The 25933-nt window shown below is 36.1% G+C and overlaps 1 protein-coding gene across 1 annotated transcript in view; it reads right to left on the bottom strand.

The window, feature by feature from the left end:
- Positions 1 to 25933, bottom strand: part of LOC149528232 (serine/threonine-protein kinase GRIK1-like) — a 147245-nt gene that overhangs the window by 47763 nt on the left and 73549 nt on the right. The window contains exon 7 of the mRNA XM_089810955.1: positions 2134 to 2258. Within this exon, the coding sequence (XP_089667081.1) occupies positions 2134 to 2258 (125 nt within the window). The remainder of the gene's footprint in view (positions 1 to 2133; positions 2259 to 25933) is intronic.

Raw genomic sequence — 25933 nt, 5'->3', positions numbered from 1 at the left:
GCCCATAACAATGTGCTTCTCTGGTGATTTAAAGCCCATAAATAGTAAGTATTGATGCAATTGACTGACAAAGAGAAATATATGTGCCCTTATTTGTTAGGAAGAAAAAATCAGTAAATGCAAAGCTACATCTAACAAGATGATGAGACGTAAGACCATAAAAGCTAAACACACGTAGGTAAGATCAGCTAAACAAAAACTCACTATCTAATCAACAATTATCACTGCAAAGTAAGAAAACAAACCTCTCAACCAGGCCTACAATCTCCCGTCCCTTGTTTCTGTTCCTCAAAGGTACCCAGATGACCACGAGATCCCTGAAAATGTTTCCCCTTTCTATTCTCGTAATCCCACTCCTGTTGAAGATCTACCAGAATATGATATGATTGTGAATAAAGTGGACAAGTTATGCAACCTTTACAACTGCTAGAATGCCATTACCAAGTGGCTTACTGTGCAACTGTCAACCACCAGGAAAAAGATTAGAAGGCTCGACACTATTTCAGAGGCTGAAGCCAAAGCAGGGGATCAGTACCACACCAAGGCAGATGATAGTCTTTGGGAGCTGGCTGATGAACTGGCGCAAAAATTGGACAATTGGGAAATTATGGAAGATCAAATTCATGAGCTTAAGGCTCGCGTTCCCTTGGTTGAAGAGAAGCGGGCGATGCTTCGTGACCTTGCTAATGAATGTCAAAACAAATCAAACACAGGTCAACAAAAAGGTGGCGGATGTGATAAGTTTCAGCAACCAGATGATGGAGAAATGACATATTCCTTTAAAACTCTGCAGGAAGAACTGGAATTCAGGAAAGCTAAACAATGCAAGTGTGAGGAAAGTTTGCAGGTTTCTGCTCAGTCGCAAAAGAGGGGACTTCTGATGCAGTTATGCATCCTCCCAGAAGGACTTCCTTTCTGGATACTCTCAAGGAGCTCAATGAAGATTATAAGGAAATTAATCTTCCCCTGTTTAAATTCCTGTGTTAGTGGGTTCTAAACTCTCGTTGCTTAATTTCTGGTTCTTTTGCTTTACTGTTTTATACTTTTGCTAGTTGAATTTACTTCTGGTGAATTCATTTTGTTTTGTGTTTAGACTTGATGTTCTTTTGCTATGTTGGGTTCAAGCCCTTTCCTGATTGATCTAATCGGAGCAATGGTTCAACTGTGTGTAAGCTCACTTCAACTCATTAAGGAATTCTCCATAAAGCAAAACCAGTGTTCCGGGACTGCGAGTCCAAGGCAGAGGCGGCCTTTCCAAGGCCAATGGCCTCTGGACTCTGACTCGGCTGAGTCCTGGCAGAGTCCACATGGACTCGCCGAGTCTCGAGCCCAGGACTCCAAATTTTAATTTTTTTTTCTATTTTTTTTTTTTCTTTTTTTTTTTTTTATGTTTTTTATTTTTTTTTATTTAAAAAGATAGAGATTTCTGGAAGGTGTTTTTTTTTAGTTTATATTAATTTTGAAAATGATATTGTGGTATGTCACGAATTTATTAAGGATTGAATCTTAAATCTTAAATCTTCAACTTTAATTTATGTTATTTAGTTTTTTTCCTTCAGAAGTTCGCTGTTATATGATCTATACAAAATTGTGTATGAGTGTTAAGTAGCTTCTATTTATCTCAATTATTGTGTATTTGATGTTAATTGACTAAATGATGCATGAAAAAATCGTTAAATCCTTAAAGATCTTTGAATTTCATGGGTTTTTCGATTTTCCGAGTCCTTGCCGAGTCCGATTTTGACTTTCCGAGTTAGAGGCGAGTCCGAGTCCCATAACTATGAGCAAAACACATCAACAATGACAGTAATTTGTCTGAAATATCAGATTAAATTATTATTCTTCTCAAGGGATGTAGTATGGTGATGGATATCCTTAAATTGAATCCCAAAAGATCATATAAAAATATATAGCAATGAAAAGGCTATTTGAAAGAATGCATGTACTGAGACAGCTCATTGAATTCACAAACTGAATTGGTAATGTATACACAAGCTTTTGAAGATATGACAACAACAAAAACAGATATACTTCCTCCAGTACCAAAATGATCGAATGTAAACATGGACAAACACCTATCATTCAAAAATATTACATATACACGGAATAACGCATATCTATATGGAGACTTACATGACTATGAAGATATGTAAGACCAGAAACAACATCACGAAAATATCTTCTGGCAGTAGCTTCTCCAATACCCCCTGGAGGACCAGAACCTTCGCATATCCACCTTCCCTCAACATATTCCATTACTGTATAACATTCACCACAAGAAACATACATCATGGCTGAAGCTTAGTCTAGATTCATCTTAAAATGTGTACTATGAATTGTATTCAAAGCAAAAAAAAAGTATTGCTTCCTAATTGGTAAGTAACTTCAATGAGTTATGAATTAAACATTTTGCATGGTAACTTATTTACAACAGTCAATAAAGGGGCATGTCATGACATGATAGAAAGTCTATAGCCATGCACACCTGTTGTTTATAAGAAAAATTCCGTAAGGCCTGAATTATCTATGAGACAAAAACGTGAATCAGCATTGCTAGAATGCAGGAAGATGTTTACTACTTTAGTGAGAAAACAAGAAAATTGCAGGAAAAGATAACTGATAAATTGAAAAACCTTTTAATTTACATGAAAAGCTTCACTGCATGGTTCAAAAAATTACCAATTATTTGTGTGACTCACAGCTACTCACAGGTCTGTTAGGGCCTGTAAGAAGTTGGCCAAAGACTTGCTATTAATTCATAAGTGGGACTGCAAAACTCCGCCAGTGTAGAAACAATAGTCTACCAAAAAAATGTCATTTTCATAATTTTCAAATCTTTTTTTTTTAGCACTTGTAGTGGAGCATTTGCAGCATTACACATTTGTTTGCTGGTATTTAGAAGTGTAGATTGATCAAGATTACTGAGCATGTCAGCTCTGAATCAACATCATTCAAAAGTACGTAACAATTTTCCAGATTTTTTTGTCTTCATTCTAAATTCCTAGAGCTAGAGTTTAGTTATTTACTATTTTATTTCTGATTTTTAGATATTTTGTAGTATCTACTTGGGTTTTGTTTGAATTTTTACTTTTCCCATTTTGCTAGGGTTTAATTCTATTTTTTCATTTTTTTCCAAAAACAAAATGGGATCCACAAGTAGAAAAATTAGCAGTGAGACCAGGGAACCTTGCTGGGAATGGTAATCTGCAAATGCATCATATAATAATCACCTTATCACATTGTAATATAGGATGCATTGAGAGAACATATAAATCACATAATAATAACCTTGCATGGATTATTTGCTATGATTATGTGCCATGGACTACATCATCTCAAAAGGTTGAGCACAAGAAAATGGCTCTCCTTGCCTCAATGATCTGAAAGAAGCAGAAAAAAAGAGGTAGACAGAGGTATTGACAGGTCAGAGGATGCTATAGGGTGCTCTGTTTTTGCAACCAGACCATAGATTTGAAAATTACATTAGCTAACACCATTCATATTTTCTCACTCCCCAATAAGCCTTCATCGAAAGGTATTGCATGGGCCACTGAATAAGGAATTTAATAATTAGGCCTAATTGGCATGTGCCAATCTCTTATACTACAACAACATTTCATTTAATGTGTGCAAATTCCTTATTGCAAGTAGTCATTATTGGCAGTAGCTGGTCGCTACATTCGTTGTGGCAAGTAAAGGACTCAAGACACTGACCCCTTATGGGTTGACCGGGCCATTAGGATGTGGTTTAAGAAAACAAATCAGCTAGTAGATGAACAAAATCAAATTTGGAAAAAGAAAAGCCACAGCAATCCATTTAAAATTTGGAAAGATGGCAAGAAGCACACCATTAACAAATTCCTCATGGTTTCAATAAGATTATAGGATAGCTAGTGTTCTAACTTCTCAAAGTCAATAAATGACTCAAATGAAATAAAAAATGATGACACCTCATAGAACTTATTGGATGAAGTGATGATGCTGATTGGAGTGGAAAAGGGTGTCCAATGTTGAAGATTATAGCTTCGACAGAGATCTTTACCTCTGATATTGCTAGAGAAGAGATTTATGACAATAATTTGTCATATTCATTTGTATCTTTCTTATAACCAAGTGAGCACAATGTGGCATTCAAGGTCGGCTAGGTGTCTCGCCCTAAATATCTGGCATTTTATTATATGAAGAGACATGCATTTGGAAATATGAAGAGACTTACATTTGGAAAATGAAGAGACTTTCAGTTATGATATGAAGAGTCTGTCAATTCAATATGGGTTATATATATATATATATGATTGCTTTGTAGTATAAGCATTGGTATTCATTTGAAAGCATTGTACCTGAACAATTATTATTTTAATAAAAGAGATTTTTTTTCTGGTGTGGCTGGATTTTTCCCCTCAAGTTGGAGAGTTTTCCCAAGATAATTTGTTGTCTTTATGTGCCTTTTTGTTCTTCTTTTGGTTATTGTTGTTTATCTTTATTTTTGGGTAAAACATTAATATGGTATCAGAGCTAGAATAGATAACAGCAAATAAGGGAGATTTATTGTTCATTAGTTCATGTATCTATTGCAGGTTGCAATGAGTATTTTGTAGGCAATCTGTATGTGTTGAATTATCTATCTGCAAGATAGATTGTTGCCTCTCATGATGCAAACCCCCTTGTCTCTATTGTTCATTGGCTCTACTTTGATGCTCCTCTTGTGTTATGACAAAGCTTGAAGATCTTATTATCATGTGATGTTCACTTCTTCACGTTCAATGTTGCATCTGATATCAGGAACGTCATGTCTATTTCTATTTGTTTTTTTTCTTTATTCCTCTCAACACTCTTGTTGTCGTGCGGCTGTTACCATGATTAAGTTTTTGTTCAATCTATGTATCTCAATCATTTTTTTCATGTTACTTGTCCTATTTGTGCTTTGCATGTATGATGTGGTAGCCTTGCTCAGTGCCTAAGAAGAGAAAAAGTTGAATAAGGAAAGGGCAAAATTGGCCATGAGGGCATTTATTTCCGAATCACAAGGTATGTTTCTTTTTTAAGACTCATTTATTATTTTCTACTCACCATTATTAGTTTGGATCAGTGTTAAAGACTCAGCGAGGCAGCCTTCCCAAGGCTGGTGGCCTCTTGCCTCAGTCTCGGCCGAGTCCTAGGCAAGTTTCCATGGACTCGCCAGACTCAATGAGTCCTTTTGGTTAGACTCTGCTGCCAGCCAATGAAAAATAATAATCTCTTTAGCTCAGGGGCAGGAGAATTTATACTAATATAACATTTAAGTATAAGTTGTTTAAGTTATATTTGTATAAATACTATCAGGATGTTTGAGATAAGTTTCAGCTTAATAGGAATTAAAATGTAGATTCTAGATTTTGGGGGTTTTCAGAAAAAATCAGGCTTAACCAAATTTCAGGATTCAGCATGCCTTTAGCAGTGTTTTCTCCCACAACCTGTCTTGGCTATTTGAAGACAAATTGACACTGGAAGTTGATGATCCTGTCTTCAACGATGAAGACTTGGAGTGAGTTGATCAGGTAGATCGAGAGGCAAAGGCAGAGGCAATGTTTACAATAGAGGAGGCTACAGCACGAGGACACCAAAGTGTAGGACCCTAAAGCTAAGAGTGAAGGATTCAACTCTGATGATAATGATTATGAGGATGAGGAGGATGATCATGATTAGCATGTCCCTGAGGTTCAATCTCACATGCAGGGAGAGAGGATGGTTCTAGAGCCTTCCATGACCTATGTTAGGCATACTCGTATTAGGACATAAGCTACTATGAGCCTTTATTTTGCTATATGTTTTGAATTTTTGATTCCATGGATTGCATATTCCATGAATATTATAGACATTTGAGAGTGACAATATATTTATGTTATGTTATTCAGTTTAACTTTAAGTAATTTCTTTCAAAAAATCGCACTTATACTTATGTGATCTATGAAAAGTTATGTATACATGCAAAGTAGCTTCCATTTATCTCAATTATTGTGTATTTGATGTTAATTGGCTAATGGTGCATGAAAATAACTTACAATCCTTAAAATCTTTGAATTTCATGGGTTTTTAATTGACAAGTCCTTGTCGAGTCCAAGTCCAAGCCCGATTTGAGCTAGCCGAGTCTAAGGCTTGTAACACTGGTTTGGATTAAGCTAAAACAATGATCATAATGAAATGATGCGGGTTGTGACCAGGTATCCCAGTCACCCTTGATGAGGAAGCAACACTTGAGGGCATAGTTGGCTCTCTTCGTGGCCCACTATCCACTCAGCTTCCACTTTCGTTGGCTCTAGTAGGCTACAAAAACCTTCTCTTGATGATTTTTTTGTGGATAGATACACACATGGAGCACAACCACCACTGGAGGGTACTACATGGAATAGTGATGTGCATTGGCAAGTTGACATTCAATCAGCCATTTTTTTAGTTTTTTAACATCCCCTTCAATGTATATGGCAAGTCCCTATATTTAGAATTTTGTGAACGGTTGTACGATGGCAGGAAAGGGCTACAAGGCACCTACTCCTGCAGACTTGAGTGGGAAGTTAGTTTACTTGTTTCAAAAAAAATTTATTGAAGTTGTATACTTAATATCATTTTTGTTTTGTGCTTGGTATATATAGAGGTTAAGAAAACATCCCCTCCTCTGCCTTACTCCTCATGTATGTTGTTTCTAAGGTCTTTATGGGGTCCCATCTTCACCATACATATTTTGATGCCGTCCATAACCTCTGCAACTCCGTTGAATGAACCAAGGGAAAAAAAACTTAGGATTCAAATAGCACATAGTAGCATGAATATGTTGGTGTTGTTTGTTCCATCTCCATATCAATAATGTGCTAGATGTGTATGTATCATACACACACATATGTATATATATATATATATATATATACACACACATACATACATATATACATGTATGTATGTATATTTGTATACATATATGTATACACACACACACACACATACACATATATATGACAAATCTATATATATATATAAGCACAAATGCATGTGTATATGCTAGACATATATATACATATAAATGCATACATATATATATATATATAGATATGTGTGTGTGGCAAATACATATATATATATATATATATATATATATATATATATACACATGTACAGATGTGATATATACATATATGCATGTCACATATACATGTAAACATGTATGTATATGTGTGTGTGTATGAATGTATGTATGTATGTGTGTATATGTATGTAAATGTGTGCATGTATGCATATGTGTATGTGTTCCCAATATATTTGTCTAACCAAAATTGAATGGTTTCTATATTTCCTCACTTACAATAGGATTTCATTAACGTTGGGTAGAAGTATGTTGGTAAACAGATTGGCTACTTTGGAAATTTACACGGCCTCACCCAAAAGAAGTAACAATAGTGTTCCAATAGTTGAATAGATTGTAAAGAAGCAATGATCTTCCTCTGCTTTCAAGAGGGGCAAGCTCCCTTGTATGATATGAATTTATGGTTTTGAAAAGAAAAATCAAAATATATTGAAAATTAAAGTGCAAAGAATAATAGATTTACAAATACTATTCTTAGCTTTCGCCATTTCTAAAAATACCATCTAAACCATCAAATGCTACACTAAATGAAGTGGAATTCTTAAATGATTCTGTTTTCACAAAATTATAACATTAAGAAACAAACATCATTATCAAAGTTATCATATGTCAACTCACAACTACCTAAAGACCATCTTGGTAACCAACTTGGTAACTATTTCTTTATTTATGCCACAAAGAAAACTAAATAAGCTTTATTAGAAGCTTGATTTTATAAAGTGTATTTGTTTCTCAAGTGAGTTTCCTCAAGTTTGATTTTATAAAGTGTATTTGTTTCTCACGTGAGTTTCCTCAAGTCAATTTTACAAAATAATATAAACAAATAGAACATGTCACTGACTATTCAACTAAATTGAGAAAATTAACCTACTATGGAATTTCTTTTTACTAAACCATCTTTGCTGCTCCCTAACGTAAGATTCTGGATAGCAACCTCTTTTCCATTAAGTGATTTGGAATTCCCAAACGCTTTCACTGCTTGGACCATGATCATATTCTTGGGCATAACCACATTAACCATTCTTATTCCCTAGTCGATTTGATTCCTTTGAACATGTAGCCTCTTCATATAACCATATACATGACCCTTGCAAGTATCCAACGAGGTAGATATGTGACTCAAATTCTACACGACTTCGACACTTGAAAGCTCATCCACCAAACACATCCATTTTGACCATATCGTAAATAAAAATTTGATACCTTGGATGCTTTTGAATGCTCACCTCCACTTGTTCATACATTTCTATAAGCATTTATTGTTCTAGAAGGATCTTGTTGTAAATTACAAGTTTCCATTCTATACTCGTTATTGAAAGGTTACAATAATTGCCCTCTACTTTTGAGAAAATATTCTCAGCAATTAGGCATTTTCATCCAGTTTGATTAATTCATAGATGTCCTTAAAAACTCCTTGCCAAGTGGATTCTTCCTTTTTTGCATCTTTTAATGCTTTGCTGATCTCCTCTATCTTAAAAGTTGCATGTTTATAAATTTCTCTCATCTTTTCAATGAAAACCATGGCATCAACATTCATCTTCTCTAACCATTCCCTGGTGACTTATTTTTTCGGATATTGTCTATGACCTCTCTCTCAACGAGACCTTGAAAACAAGGAATTCCCACATCCGTAGATGTACAAGACTACCACAAATATGCTACCAAAACTTGTAGTTGGTTTAGCTGGTCTTTGGTTTGCTTCAGCTTTTATGATTTTCCCACCAATTGCTCTACAAATATCTGAAAATTATGAGCAGAACTTTAATGTGACAAAGGACCGACTCGTATTCTTGAAAATTAAAAATCAGCAATGTTGGCTTCTTTTACATTGTTCTCTGATATTTGTCAGCCACTTTAACACACAAGTTTCTGGAATCTATTGCCAATATAGATGTCAGGGATTTCCAACTAAATGATTCTCCTTTCTTGAGCACACTTTCTTGCAGCCAAGAAGGGGAATCAAAATGTGGGATACTTAGGGCTCCTTATGGCTCTATAGAGGATGGTAAGTCAAGATTTTTTGATAGAGCATTTTCACTTGGAATAGTATCTTAAATCATCATGGACAGTAATTGTGAAGAAGGTGACGATAAGTCATCGAAAGGAGAAATAATAGTGATTGGCTCTTCATTATCAAGGCTGATTTGAATGCTTTCATTCCCTCCTTCAACTATTTCCTTGATTGGGTCCAGTGATTTGTCTTTCAACTTAGACCACTTCTCAATAACTCTTGAGTCAATTCCACATAAACCTTTAAAGCCAACATTTTTATTTGGATCTTCAACATCATCTTGACCTTGAGTGCTTGATTAGGCACTTGATTAAGATTGTACACAATTGCTGAAATTTGAATACCGGTAGTGGAAGAGGGATGCACTTTGATTTTCACTATCTTGTCACCATAGAGCTATTGTTGTTTGGGGGTTTGGTTGCAGTTCCTTCTATCCTCTTTTTGCTTGTCCATTTTTCTGTCCTCTGGACGATATTCACATCCCTTTCATGTAGCTCTCCAACTTCATGAACCATCCTAGTCCATGGGTGGTAGGGATAACAACAGAATTTTATCAAGAAAGATTTGACATGTCGTATCCAAATGATCATCTTAGATTCCGCTCAAAGCCAACCCTAACTGGAATTTCAGAATTTGTTCACAGTGAAGCACATCCAATTCATTTTCCTTACTTCAAATTCATCTACACAATCTTCCCAAATGTAATTACTAATATCCCAAATTTTACTACATTAAATAATATTCTATTCATTGGAAAATTTCATGTGAAATCAGTTGTTCAGTAATATTGTTGGAAATTACAGTTCTTGTGAAATTGGCTGTAATGACAAAATTGTTGAGATATTTTGATTCATGTGAAATGGAATAGGGGTTACTAGTTAACATATCATGTGGATGTTAGTTAACCATTAAGATGAGATTTGAAGAATGCATAGCATAGAAATTTAGAATGATCAAGTGATGTACTTTATTTTATTTTAAATCTTGGAATATGTTATTACCGAGAACCAATTCTATTTTGCAAGAGCATGACGACAAAGGGGAAGCATTCCCAAAACGAGAGTTAGGAAGGGGACACCCAAAAACACCTTCAGAATAACAAGTATGAACTTGACCACCTAGACCAAGGATTTGAATGACTAGACAATCAAGGAAGTACAGGGATTACCATGAGCTATCTAGTTAAGTAATTAAAAAGAAGTATTAAAAGTAACTTAAGTAAGAATAATACCTTTATCATGTGTCAATTTCTTTGCTATGTGCAAGCCATCATACCTTGGTATAAAAATATCTCATCTATACTCAGACTTGTGTGGGTATGAAATATGTAAATATCTATACACATATGCATATATGTGTGTGTGTGTGTGTGTATGAAATAATCATTAGCATATACATATATATCTATGTATGCATATATACCTACATATGATAGCAATCAAACAAGCATGAATACATGGAAGGTGATATTCTTATACCAAGATATGTTTAGATATATCTTTTGCACCTTACTTCTATATTCTTTTCTTGGGCATGAGCATGGTCTTTATTTAATTTTGCTCGATCAACCTTATTACCCACCACCTTGCGGCATCAGGCTAATAGTTTTGCTATATATTCCCTTTTGAATTTTTCAAAAAAAATCTTGCAACATTTATACTACATCCATCTTGATTTAACTGAACCCACGCAGGAGGCCATACCATCTTGGCCAATACATGTCTATTTATGCCTTGTGATCCTCGCAGGGAAAGCTCCCTCAACTTATATTCTTTGATTCTTCTCTCTGTGCTTTTGCAAGTTTTTAGAGCATTTAGTACTTCGTGTACCACAGTATAGTATTTACGTGGTGGTGAAATTGAAATTTAATGCTAGAGTCGTTGCTCGAGAGTTCAAAGCTGTGAATATTCATCAACCTATTCAAAGGTCTTGGTGTCAAGACATTTTGCAATATCCAAATACTTCAGACTGATTAATGTAGAGACCACAGGAAAAGTGTGCTTTATGGGCCTTCCACAAAATTTCAAAGTTGTAGAACCAACTCCACTCCAACACTCCTTAATCCTTACTATGTTCATCGACCCAATAGGCCTAATTAGGCTTGGATTACAAAGCAAGTACCAAGGAATGGGTACATAGAATCAATCCAAAACTTTAGATATATTATTCCACTCAATTCTTAGGTAGGGATTCACATTATAAGCTTTTCCAAGCATTCAAATGAATGCAAGAATGTTACAACTTTTAAGAATAATTTCTCAACAAGGGCAGAATTTAAAACACTTAATCAATTGTTTATAACTTTCACAAATGAAATAATTAAACCAATTCCTTTTGTCATATTCAAGAAAAGTGAATTACCAATATTTTTTCTAAGTCGTAGCCAAATCCAAGCAAGGAAATAAAAGTTATTGCAATTTCCTCAGAATTGTTCATATTATGACAAAATCTGACCAATCTTCACCAAAATGGCCATAACTTCTTCCAAACTTAATGAAAATAATCTAAACCAAAACCAAATGAAAGATAACTCAAATACCTTTCTGAAAATATAAGTGTATGGTCTGTATCGTTCAAAATGAGTTCGCATCAACTAAAACATCAGAGAAATTGCAAGAAAAAATAACTAGAAAACAGAAATATACAACATCAAAATAAGTTTTCTTCCATTCCAAATCCTTCCTCCAACTTCTCCAACTTACAATTTTATGTTTTGGCTACTAAATATATAAAATTTTAAATCACATTAAACTCTCCAACTGCCCTACAACTACCCATTAACATCTTTACACCAATGTTTAAAAATTTATTACCAAGTTGTAAAAGTTGTCATTACAATTTTGGCAACTTTTGAACAACTTTTACAATTATTATCCAAATGACTTAAAAATTTCCATAAACCCTTAAAATATGATAGAGTTGAATTTAAGACTCCAATTAAACTATTTCCACTCTATTTTGATACATTTGAGTGGTTTTATGACACTTCACATTTTTCAAGACCTTGCAAGTCACTATGCTTTTAATGGCTTTTATAGCCTTACAAAATAATTTGAATGAACTCCAAATGGTATTTAGGTCCTTGCATAACATTGAAACCATGTTAAAGACAATTTAAAATATTAATTTATCCATGATACATCTAATGAATAGGTGCTCCTGCACCACTGATACCAAGAATCAGGTCATGCATTTGAATTCCTTTATCAGCTTTGCTATCACTTTGATACTTATTGCAAGATTCAAAGCCGTATATATATCTAGATCCAAAATGATCTTATGTTGATTTGTTTATGTATTTGGATAGTTCTATATTGTTTTTTGAATTAAATCAACATTATTGTTGTGAATTAATTCAACACTATAGCTGTGAATATCCATCGACCCATTCAAAGGTCTCAGTGTCGGGTCATTCTACAATATCCAAATACCTCAGACCGATACTAAGAATCAAGTCATGCATTTGAATTCCTTTATCAGCTCTACTATCACTTCGATACTTATTGCAAGATTCAAAGCCATATATATATTTAGATTCAAAATGATCTTATGTTTATTTGTTTATGTATTCGGATAGTTCTATATTGTATTGTGAATTAAATCAACACAATATCTTTACTATCTAAATACTATTGTATAAATCAACACAAAATCTTTACTATCGGATAGATATCTCATGGTACCAATGTGCAAATTGATCTTGACCAATGATTATTCAATATCTTGAGCATTTGAGAACGATTTGCAGCTATAGTAACTTAGGCCAATGGAAAAATCAACCCCATCTTTACACTTATTCTTGCAATCTTTGTGAACCGTTGCAAGTTGTCTACACACTTCAAAAGTATGAGTTTATCTTCGACATACTTTGGTAACTTGAGAGGGTATTGTTGTGAGGTTTTCACACCATCGCCCCAAAAAAATTTGGGCCCCCCTTTTTCGGGCAAGCCTTGGAAAATTTCGCGAGTGTTGGGAATTTTTCGGTTGCCTTAGCAAAATTTGGAGTTGTCCAAAGGTTATTGAATTGTCGATTTTACACCTTAGACATCTTGGTCTCTAGGAGGGGTTTGGTTTGTTTTCACCTAGTGCGAAACTTGATTTTCTAGAACATGTAATTTTGTCCTTAGGCCATGTAGAATTCAACAACATTTTTTCGATGGTTAAAATAATATTTGGCGGAACAAATTTGCAAATTTTGGACTTCGCCGGATTTTAAAAATTTGATTTAATGAACAAGCTTGAACATTTTCAAAATGAATTTTAGATCTAGTCGTTTTGGAAAATCTTGAAATTTTTCGGTGAAAAGAATTTTTAATAGTGAAATTGAATTTAGAGTTTGAATTTCAATTGCCAAGAGAAGGATTTATTTTGTTAATTATTTGAAATTGTATTGCAAAATTGAGATTGGATTAAATTGCAAAATCTCATTAATTTAGTTGAAATTTTGCCTACGAGATGTTAAAGAAAATTGGTAATTTGGAATTGAAAATTCATTTTGGCTTGCTAGATTCAATTTTAATGATATTTTAATTGCCAAAATGTTGTTAAATGAAAATTTTGCAATTTTGGGTCAAACTAGCAATTAAAAGGGCCAATTTCGCTATAGGGCTTAGTTATTTTCATGTTTTATTTTAAATTGGGCCATTTTGGAGGGTTTAACTTAAGTTTTTGTTTCCCTCCAAGCAGGTCGGCCCACTCTGGAGATCAACAGGAGCATATAAGAAGGGGCTTCCCCCCTCTTATTTCCTCATTCATTTACACCTCCTTTGCTAGAGGTTGAGTGATTTCTTCCAAAGGGGCGAATTTGTCCATCGCAGCGATTTTGGAGGTCTAATTTTCCTCCTAAGGCAGCGATTTTTCTTCTTAGAGGCTGGGCAATTTCTGCCCTAAGGAGAATTTATGGGTGAAGATCTATTTTTTTGTAAGATTGGACGATTTTTGGATGTTTGATTTTCCTCCTAGGGCAGCAAATTTCTCCTTCAGCTGGGACGATCTTATTTGATGGAGAGACAAGGTGCTTTGAGGTCTGATTTTTGGCAAGTGTGGGCAATTTTAGACGGAGGAAATTCTGATTTGGAGCACACTTTCCTGCCCTGGGGCAGCGATTTTCCTTCTAGTTGGGTGATTTTCGCATGGAGGTCGAAATTTGGTGAAAAAAACAGATTTTTGCAAGTAATCCATTTGCTACGGTATCACATTTTGGAAGAGGATTGAAATTTCTGAGATCAGATCTGAATTTGAAGAGGCCTGATTGTTAGTAGAAGGCAGATTTAAGGAAAGATTCTCATTCATTTTTAGAGGTGAAGATTGGTTTTAAAGGTGAATTTTATTTCTTGTTCTTGCTTGGTTCGTTTCCCTTATCTTCTTCTTGCACTATTCATCCACCACTTCATCATCTCCATTGATAGGCTGAAGCTGGGAGATATAAGTGTAGATTTCATGATAGGACACTTGGAGAGGCAGAAATAAGCTAGACCACCCTAGGATTGAAGTTGGGAGATATAAGTGTGGTCCATCCTAAGGTAACGAAGAGGCAGAAATAAGTGGTAGTCCCGCCCCTGAGATTGAAGTTTGGAGATTGATAAGTGTAGAAGATAGAATTTGGAGAGACAAAAATAAGCTAGATTCAATCAATAGAAAGAAGTTTGGAGATTGATAAGGGTAGTTCATATCATTTAGAACGAAGGGGCAAAAATAAGTATATAAGATAGTGGATGTTAGTACAAGCAAGAACCCAAAGGGAATGAATACCAAAAAAGACAAGGAAGACATGATGTCTAAGACCGCTTTCTTCTCGAAAGTGAAGCGAATAAGTGACAGCAATATTGGCACAGTGAACATGGTATAGTTGAAGGATAGATTGAAGGAAGGACAATCCCCCATGGCGAAGAAAATCTACAGGAGCAAAATTGTACATGCGTCAGCTTTCCCTCCTACCTTGCCTTGTTTGGAATCAATAATGGAGTGTGCATGCCAATTTGATATTGTGACCAAGTCCATCATTTTGGATGAAGGGAAGAGAGTATTGGCTAACATCAACAGACAAGTGGTCGAAGAAGTATTCAATATTCCCCAACATAAAGGCATGACATTGGTAATGATGCACCACTATGATTAAGGCAAATGCTTATGCCAAAAAGCGAGCGGTGATTGTCCGAACAATTGAAGATATTCAAGGGTTAGTGGAAAAGGAAGATAACGAGAAATGGAGATAAAATGCAAAAGTAGTAGCAAAGGTAATCAGGAGTGATGATGAGGGTCACCGAAAAGTTCAAATTGCTATACCAAAGGTTAGCAAGGCAATGGATGAGATTGTAGCCCAAGAGTATGAGATAGTAGAGCATAACTTGGGAAGAATCACAGATGACATAGAGTGTGAGGAGATCCAAGAAGGCACAGTTTCAATTAGAGAAAGGTTTAGGAAGGCAAACAAGAGGATTGTAAAGTTGGGGGCCGAAAATAAGTATTGGAGAGATTGCCAACCTATCTAATAGTTGCATCATGCAGCCCTTCCACAAGTCAACAAGAGGAACATAGAAGAGATATCGGCTTAGCTGCACAAAATCAAGGATTGGATCAATGATATAATTCAAGATGGGAGAAATTTCTTGCCTTCCTTTATCTCGACATTTAGGTTGTTGTGGCTATTAGAGACAAATTCAAAACATTTGAAGGGGAGTGGAAGGATTTCCTTCTGGTCAAGGACTTAGCCATTCCCAGGCTATGAGCAGTTGTTGGGTTACCAGAGAGATATTTGGAGAGAAACAAGTTGGTGGATGACGGGGGAATGAGTACGGTGGAGTCTTGGTATGTTGCCTTGACCATCAGATTGAGGATACTTGAAGAGATATGGAATGAGATTGCACAGCATAGCCTAGGCGTTGACACCTCCATTTCAACCATGTTGGGCGATGTTGGACTTGCACTTGATTTTGAAGATATCAAAGAGGAGAACGTCAATGAGACAACGTTTGGATCGAGATTGGATGAGTTGAGGAAGGTTGCAATCAGGAAGAAACATTTGGGGACCCTTGCCTCCCTCATTGCCTTTATCAAATATGCAAGAAAATATGAGAAGGATCATGAGAAGACACTGCAAGCAGTGAGCAACATGATGAATTCAATTGAGTGCAAGATGAAGCAAACGCCTTGCCCTCCCATGAAGGAAGTCAACAACAAGCTAGCCAAGTTCATTGCCTTGGCTAAGAAGATGAAAGAATATGGTAGAATTATATTAGAGGATCATTTGATGTAAGCCCAAGTGGAAAATTCCCCTTTTTTTGGGTAGGATAGGTGTCTGATTCTGATTGGCTACTATTCTGGTGCCTTCTCATTAGTTGTCACTTTTCTTTTTTTTCATTGGTACATTGATGAGATGGCGTCTTCTCATTGGCCGATGGGGTGGCAACCCTGGTTAGGGTTTCTAGGATTTGATCAGGATCATTGATTTTGCCTCTTAATCTCTACCGTCGATTGTAACTTTGGCCCCTATGTAAGGCCATTTGCTCTCATTTGTAAAGGGTTGAAGAAAATTGTCACTTAGATAATACCAAAATTGCTTCTCTTATCAATGTTGTGTTTTGCATGGTGATTAAGAACACTTGATGTTATTGCATGGTTTCTACTTCCAATAGTTAAAATTTAAATTCCATTAAAGTTGTTAAAGTAGATCTTATTTGAAGAAAGTTGATAAGCAAGAGTAAGGATAGATGGGCAGTTGTATGGTGATATTAATGGATATTTGATAGGGATCCATAAACTAGGCCACCAACATCCTAGCAGCTTGTTAGGAAGCCTTGTGTGGTAATCTAGTCTTTTTTCCCTTGAATCATTACATCTATGGAGGTAGCGCCATTGGTAAGCTTTCATCAGATTTGAGCCCCGTCCATTTGCTACTCTTTCCATTCATAGGAGTAGAAGTAAAGCAGCAAGTAGTTTAGTAGTTGGAGTTCATTCAAGAAGAGAGTTAAAAAAATTGAGCATTGGTGACACACAAACCCTCCATCATCACCATCAACATTATTTGGCGCTAATACGTTGCAAAGCTAGATTTCATCATCATCACAGTAAAAGTTCGACATCCTTGAAAGAAAAATGTAAGCCCGCCTATGTGATTAACCAACAAATCACATTAATATAACTGAGTTAGTATCCACAAGTGTAAGGAACCTTGGAGTTTTCTCATGTTCTTCATGAGAATTTACTTTTCAAGAGAGGGTTTAGTGTTTGATATTCCATATCAAGTATTCAATTGCTATATGTTAGGTAGTGGTACAAAACTGACATCAACAGGTACCCATTAAACCCACCAACCAGCAAGTAGGTAAACTTTTTGAATTGAATAAAACAGCCTTTGTATTGCTTTATGAGAGTTACAACCTCTAGTGAAATCCTGAGCCCAATATTTCCCTAAGTGACATCTTTATTAACATGGTGAATGGCTCAGCACTCTTAAGAAATGTTTATGACTTACTTCAAATTGCAATTGCAGATAGAAATTATATATCTAAGTCATATCAATGTACATTCCTTTTGTATTTAATCAAACCCCACATTCTCATAATAACAATTGCATACATTAGGAAATAAGTCATGTAAAAAAACTATTTTTTCTCAAACTGCAGTATTTGCTCATATAAATTATCACTAATGATACTTCCCCAATCAATAAATTGTCTCCCCTTTGCATATGACAGATATATTCAACTACATCCACGTCTCAAATTCACTCAATTCTCTGCTCACCATCACCTTGTGCAATAAAATAAGCCAACATAAGCCTTTCACTTACACCTTTTAGGGTTGAGGTAGTGAAAACATTAAAAAATATTAATAATCATCTTCCTCATCATCATCATCATCATCATCTTCTTCTTCTTCTTCTCCTCCTCCCCTTTCTTCTTCTTCTTCTTCTTCTTCTTCTTCTTCTTTTTATTCTTCTAGTTTTTCGGAATTAGTTGACTTGGCAACATAGCTAAGGCCAATGGGATCAGCAACAACAAAAATAGTTAAAAGTCAATATCCTACTTGCCAACATAAACCTTTCACTTATATCTTTTGGGGTTAAGGATGTGAAAACACTAGAAAATTTGCAAAAAAAAAGTCACTTTTTAGCTGTTTGCAGGGCCCAGTTCACCTGGGTACATCCATCAAGGCACCAAGAACTGAGATCACAGAATTCAAAGCCTGGTCGGACCAGCTAGCGAATAGTACCTGGACTAGGTACTAGTTCATACCCACACATGGTCCAAAGAGAAGGTAGCGGTGTACCGAGGTAATAGGCTTTGGGCAACTGAGACTTTCTTTAGGTTTTGTAATCAATGCCATGCAATAGTGTTAAGGCATTGATCTTTGTTTTTGTGGAAATGTTGTTCAGCCCTCTCTTGACTTATGTGCACAAATTGATTCTTAACTGGTAATTTGAAAAAGATGTTGAAAGAAACTTTGAATAAACTTAGCAGTCAATTTGTCATCAATTGTTCTCACCTCCTTAGTTTTTGGATAGTAGCATTTTAAGCATTCAAGAATCGATTCTGCACATTGCACGGATATGGCAAATCCTACTACATGAGCTAAGTTGCTCTCTAGACTTAGATACCCCATTTTCCCTAAGTTTGTATCTAAAATCTAGGTTAGGATGAAGCACAGATATGAATTCATAACCTTGATTTTTATATTTCATGTTGATGTAGCCCTTTGGTTGGAAAATCAATTTGTAATATGGAAAATTATTGCAAACTTTGAACTTATTCCTCCCTTTTCTCAATATTTATTTTTAAAATGTTAACTGCTTATTTACAAATCCCAACAAGTAGCAACACCTTCACATCATTGTTCTCTCATAATTTTCATGATACCGTTAGTTTAATAAGTATTGCGAGAGTTTCTTGGCTTCCACTTTCTGTACTGGAATTGAAATGGTCGCTGCCTACAACTTTGTGCCATGGTTTTGATCTTCACAAAGTTAACAAAAAGAGACCATCTCCGATCACATTTGAAACCTTGCCTCTTGGTATCTAAGTTTGCAATGAATTATGTCAAAGAATTCTCATGAAATGTTTGTCTTTGTGTTACATAACTTAGAGATATTTTATCAAAAATCATTGATGTGGGGGCATCTATTAATGGCATTATGTCAAACAATTGTTATATTACCAATGACTACACAATTTGGTATTATCAATTAGTGATCTCGACATTAGCTTGAGACAATTTGTCAAACAATTCATGTACCTTGTCTTCAATTACACTTTTGATGACTCCACATTTTGAATGCATATCTATAATAACATTTTCAATTAAAATGTCTTAAAAAATCATCATTTCAGTATGCTTAAATAATTGTCCATGTTCCTTCTCTTGAAAGTTTTGAAGGAATTCTTCAACAAATCCATTTTGTATACATTCCTAACAAACAAAACTTACCATTATGAGAGTACTCCAACAAATAAATGGTTTTAAGAGCTTATTTCATTACCACTACTATTGGGGATGATCTTTTCACTGTCATCATCATTATTTTTCCATTACACATCTTTGCACCTTGTTGGTTAATTCCCTAGGTTGTATATTACTAATTGATGACAATGAAAACACCGTTTCAGCATTTGATACCTTTGTTTTTACATACATCATAAGTCATGATATGTAATAGCACTATTTAGAACGTTATTGTTTGTCACTGTTATGTTGCCTTGGTGATAGTGCTACTCTTTTCATTTCTACAAAGAATGTTATCCAACTTTGATATCACGTACCTTCTCTTGGTATTGCTTTCATGTCTTGGTACATTTGCATGAAACACTATCACCTCTTTTTTGACACATGTTTTTGTATTCCATTTCAGAACATTTGAAGAACTTAGAAACCTTTTGCACGGAAGTAGGGATGGAGGTCAACACTTCTAAGACCAAGATCATGGTCTTTTCCTTGAGGAAGAGAAAACAACAATGCACTTTCATATTTAATGACAAAGTGCTAGAAATAGTAGAAAAATACAAGTATTTGGGGATAGATTTCCATTACCGGCTCAGTTGGGAAACATGCAAATCAAAAAGAATACAGGGGGATGGAAGGCATCTTATCTTTTTCAAAACAAGTGCAGGACAGCAGAGTTATGAGATTGGAAGACTAAGAAAACCCTCTTTGGGTTGCCGGTGATACTAGTTATTTTATATGGCAGCGAGATATGGGGGAGCAGCGTATCAAACCATAAATGGCGACAAATTGAAAGAATTCAGAAACACTTCATCACAACTAATCTCAAAATCGAATCCACAGTCCCATACGAGATTATTTTAGCAGAGGCGAGCATGTTCCCGGTGCAGGCCTCAATAATTGTTAGATTGCTGAGCTATCTAAAAAAGGTGAGTAAAATGGATGCACATCGCTGGCCTAGTAGGGTGGTTGACAGACAACTGGCTCGTCGGAAGAAGACATGGAAGAAACAAAACGATAGATGGAAGGTCCCTAAAGAAGAGTAGGAGGGCAGAATTTGAAGATTTTGCAACAAGGGTGTGGTGGAAATAGAGTGGCACTATCTGAAGGATTGTACAGCATACGAAGACATTCGTAGCCAACACAAAGTAATGTTAAAAGTGAACAACATAAAAGACCTTTTCGAAGGACCAAGACTCTTCAAGGGAGCCATTTAACTTATGCAAATTCACAACAAAAGAGACAGGCTGGAGAAATCACATCAAACTGACTAGGAGTTTTATGTGGGTCCCTTAGGCTTATGGCCTTGTGGACGTCATTAAAAATCTTTCATTCAATCTTTGAGATAGAACCTCTTCTTAAGGTTGTCAAAGAATTAGGTTGTATCCTCCATGTATCAATGACTCAATGGTTTGCTATGAACCTCCACTCGATCTAAAGTTACTTCTTCTTTAGGACTCCCACATGATGACTGACTGTTGCATTCATTGTGATCACTTGTAGGGTGCAAACTTGTAGTGATCACTTCTCCCAGTGGCTTCTTTACTTTCTTTTGATATTTCTTTCATTTTGCATTGCTGACATGGACTTCAAAACATCGTCACTGTCATCCTCATCTAATATATCCAAGAATTGTGTGACATAGAGAGTGTCATGTATTGTTTAAGGCAAAGATACTTGTCGTAGTTGGCCATAATTGTTTTATTTTTAGGTGAAACACAAGGATTCTTAGTTGTTCTAGTAGATGGAGATGAACAGCTAGTAAGCCCAAATTTCCTTGACATTGTGTTATTAAATTGTTGCAACTTGCAATTGATGGTTGACTATAAGTTGTTGAAGATTGTTGCTGCGATTGAGATTTTTATATCTGATTTCATGAAACAGAAATATGACCATTATCGTCATCTTCAGTTGACGAGGACATTTATGATAATGTTCAAGATAATATGTAGAGACATGTGTCATCCAAAGAAACATGCGTATGGAAATATTAAGAGTTTTATACTTGGAAATTAAAGAGACCTTCAAGAGTAGAATGAAGAGTGTCATTTCAATCTATTTAGGTGATTGCTTAGTGTAATGATGTATGGTGTCAAGAGGAAGCAATGTATTTTAACATTCTATTATCAATAAAAGTTATATTTTCATGTTGTGGCTGGGTTTTCCCCTTCAAGTGGAAGGGTTTTCCAATGATAATCTTGTTGTTGTTTATATTTATTTCTGGGAAGATCTTTAACATGGTATCAGAGCAAGGTTTGATAACAGTAATAAAGGAGAATCTGATTGTTATTGATTATGATAACTATGATAGAAATTCATGTATATCTCTGTTGATTCAATTTCCTTTCATATATGTTATTTGTATTATATTTGTCTGGTAGCTTTCAGAGAGCTCCTTCATTCATATTTCAGCATTAGCTTTCTTCGAGTTTTATGTATCACCAACAGAAGAGCTTTGTAGTCATCTTTGCTATTAATCTTTGGGATTGTTGGGGTTCAAGAATGTTGGTGTAAATAGGTATTTACTATTTACACTTTACTTAAGTTTACTTAGGTTAGTGCATTATTTTATTATTTTGCATTATTTTATTATTTCTCTTGATGAGACACTTAGGAGTTTGTGCATCTTCTACAGTTGTCATGTAGACAACATAGAAGTACGCAACTCTAATTATGCACATGGTGTCTACACCACAGGAGTTTGCATCATTCACTTAGTTGTCATGTAGACAACACAATTTTTTGCACTCCTAATTTAGCACATGTTGCCTAGTTATTGGACTTATCATGAGGCTAATTTCGAGGCATTCTAGATGCATCTCAAAGGCCTTTATATTGAGGCACTCCTAGTGTACTTGTACATAAAATTGAATACTATACAGTTATTCTAATCATACTCTGGTCTAATTTGTGCTTGTGTTTTGAGTTCCTTGGTCTTGGGTAAATTCTGCCCTAAGGCAGATTCTTACATGGTATCAGAGCTGAGGGAGATACTCGTCACATAGCCATTGGAGACCTCGTTGCTTCATCTCTTTAAGGGATCCGATTCAGATCCGAAGCATCGGCTGCAATTGGGAACATCTAGAGCCAAAGCGGACCTCGCCATTGCGTCCGGAGCGAAGATTCGATGAAGATTGCCTATAAATTTGCCTATTTTTGGCCATAGTCAACCGAGAGGCAAAAAAAATTTGCAAATCAGAACCCGAAGGCCCGATCTGCAAATATGGGCATGATCTTTTTTGATCTGATTAATTTATTTTCGAATCTGATTAATTCTGCAATTTTTTCTTTCTCTATATTTTTCGGAAATATTCTCTCGAAATTATTTTTTGCGGAAATATATTCTCGAAATTATTTTTTGCCCACTCGGGCGTACAGAGAAATGCAAAGAAAATATTTTTTAGCGCGCAGGCTTGGTGCCTGCACGCTGAATATTCCGCAAGGAATATTCCTTTTTTATTGCGCAGGATTTCGCGCTAAATTCCCACATTCCGGCGTATATATCTCAAACCAGCGAAAGCTTTTTCCAATTCCGGCGAGCATAGCTCAACCGGCGGCCAACCAAGACCCGACACAAGGGGCGCAAAATCATTTGCCTTACTTCCACAACGTTTTGTATTTAAACAAGCGCATAGACTAAAACACAGTCCATGTGGGACTAAATGCACGTAGACCCGAGACGGAAACATCTTTCCGGCTGCTAAAAAACCACCGACGGGACTATCCCTACGACCTACAGACAGTATAGACCACGCAGCACGCCCGGATAACGCCACGCGTCTGCAGCTGCGCTCACCGCCAACACGCCGCAACCTCCAAACGGCAACATCCGACGAGACACACGGCCGAATCAAGCTCTAAGACATGGAGCCAATTCATTCGCCCACACCTGAGAACACTCAGCACCCAGCCAAGCGTCCACGTAGACATTCCAGTCACAGTCCGACAGTAAGTCAGCATCTGACGCAACAGATCCAATCAGCAGATCGTACGCCGACACAGCGGACACGTGTTTTTTTCCGTACAAGTGACGTCATCACGCCGTCGTGCTGACATCATCAAAGGTCGGGTGGGCACTGACGTCAGTAAAATACTTGCCTAAAATTGACGGTTGCATGACCATCATTTCAGGGCGTTTTTGAACTGCTGCGACGGCCATTTGGACGTCAAATTTAACTTAGTGGTTTCCTCTGCAGACCCCTCTTCAGATGTATTTTTGATTTGGCAGCCTGACTTCAAACAGCCATAACTTGGTCATACGGACTCCAAATCAGGTGCAATTTTTTTTGATTTTGGGTAAAATTTCTTGAATTTTTTAGTGGTGCAATTTGTTTCTGGTTTTGCTGCTCGGATTGGTCAGAAATCACAGTTTTTCGCGAATGTACCTGTCTAATCCTGAGATTTGCAACTTCAAAGGCATCGTACGAGCTCATTTGGACTCCTTTTCAAGTTCCGTTTTTTTTTTTAAAGTGTATATTTTTTCGTCTAGTTTTTAGATCTGCAATCAGATTGTAGTCTTATTTGGACAAAAGTATCAGTTTCAGAGATAGGTCTTGTTTTGCATTGTAATGCTTCACAATTGATGTAATTTTGAGCTACATTGTAATAGTCCAGACTTGTACCCTATAAAGAGGTTGTAATCAGCAAAATCAGAAAGCCCACTTAGTCCATTTGACGAGTGGCCCATTGTAATCGCACTATATATAAGTGCCAAAATCATTTATTTTGGGGGGGACTTTTTGATTGAGTGAAAAGGGGGGTGTATTGTGTCTCCTTCATCTTCTGTTCTTGCATTATGGGTTCTTTTTCAAAGTTAACTCCACATAATTATTCTGCTTGGAAAGAAAACATTAAAGAGCCATTGGTAGAAAAAGGTTTATGGCGTTATGTCACTGGTGTAGTCAAGAAACCTCCTGCTGATGCTGATGAAGCTCGTAAAGAAGATTGGGAATCCAAACAAGAGATGGCCTTAGGAGCCTTGTTGAAAAATATCGCTGATCCTGTCAAATTTCACCAATAAATGTTTGGAATAAACTAGAAGCTTTGTATGGGACAGTAGATGAAGACATGGCTTACACAAAAGAGGATAAACTTCTCAAGTTGGATCCTAGAAATTTTGACACAATTAAAGACTATCTTACCCAAGTAGAAATGTATAGGACACAGCTGAATGATTGTGGTGAACCCATTAAAGATGGAAAGATGATCAAACATATCATGACTCATCTTCCATCTAAATATGCTCCTTTTGTTTCTAGCTTTAATACACACAAATTAACAATGGGTAGTGCCTATGTTAAGCCTTCATTCGAGAAATTCTCAGAAATGTTGATCTTAGAACATGACAATCTAATGGGTATGGGAATTCTCAAGTCTTCCAAAACTAAAGCCTTGGTAGCAAATGAAGGTAATTCAAGTGGCAAAAACTCAAACAAGAAGCAGAAGCAATGGAAGGCCAAGCCACAAGACGACACACAACAGTCCTCCTCAAAACAACAATCTTCCACAAGTCAATCTTCTTCCACTCAACATTCTTCTTCACAACAAGGAAAGTCTTCTTCAAAGAACAATCAAAAGGGGAACAATTCCAACAAGAAGGAGAAGAAAACATGTTCCTATTGTAAGAGGAATGGACATGAAGAACATAAGTGCAAAGATAAGCAGATTGATGAATTGGTTAACATTATGAGGAAACACAAAATTGATGTTCCTAATACATACAAAGACAAGGGTTCTTCAACTACTTCAAAGGGCAAGGGCCAAGCTTTAGTTGCAAGTACAAACAATCCGGAGGAATGGGTTCTAGATCCTGGAGCATCTCATCACATGGGTGCTTCAAGGGAGAATTTTTCCTCTTTAAAAACTTCAAATGTACCTTACATCTATGTGGGCAATGATACTCAAATTAAAGTAGAAGGTAAAGGGAATGTTGAGTTAGAGAATGGGGTCTTCAAGGATGTACTTCATGTTCCTAGCCTTAGCACCAACCTTCTTTCCATCTATCAAATCACTCACTATGGATGTGGCAACAAAGTAGAGTTCCTCCCCGACACAGTAGTGGTGAAAAATCTAAAAGATGATTCAAAGGTGGCGATTGGAAAGGCAAACCATGAGACTAGACTTTATTCTTTCTCACATTTTGTGCCTAAGTCCACGTCTCTTGCCTTGTTGACTCATTCAGACACTCAAAGTAAACTATGGCATGAAAGATTCGGACACCTTAATTATCGCTACCTTCAGCAATTAAGCAGCAAGGAAATGGTCATTGGTCTACCTCAAGTCAAGTTTTCAGAGGGAGTATGTCCAGGTTGAGAAGCAGGTAAACATCCCGAAGAGAAATATGACAAGGGGAAGTCTTGGAAGGCAACTGT

Source organism: Cupressus sempervirens, chromosome 11 (genome assembly GCF_028749045.1).
Source record: "Cupressus sempervirens isolate cs-2001-9-10 chromosome 11, ASM2874904v1, whole genome shotgun sequence".
Taxonomy (NCBI): Eukaryota; Viridiplantae; Streptophyta; class Pinopsida; order Cupressales; family Cupressaceae; genus Cupressus; species Cupressus sempervirens.
This window is presented reverse-complemented; position numbering and strand designations above follow the sequence as displayed.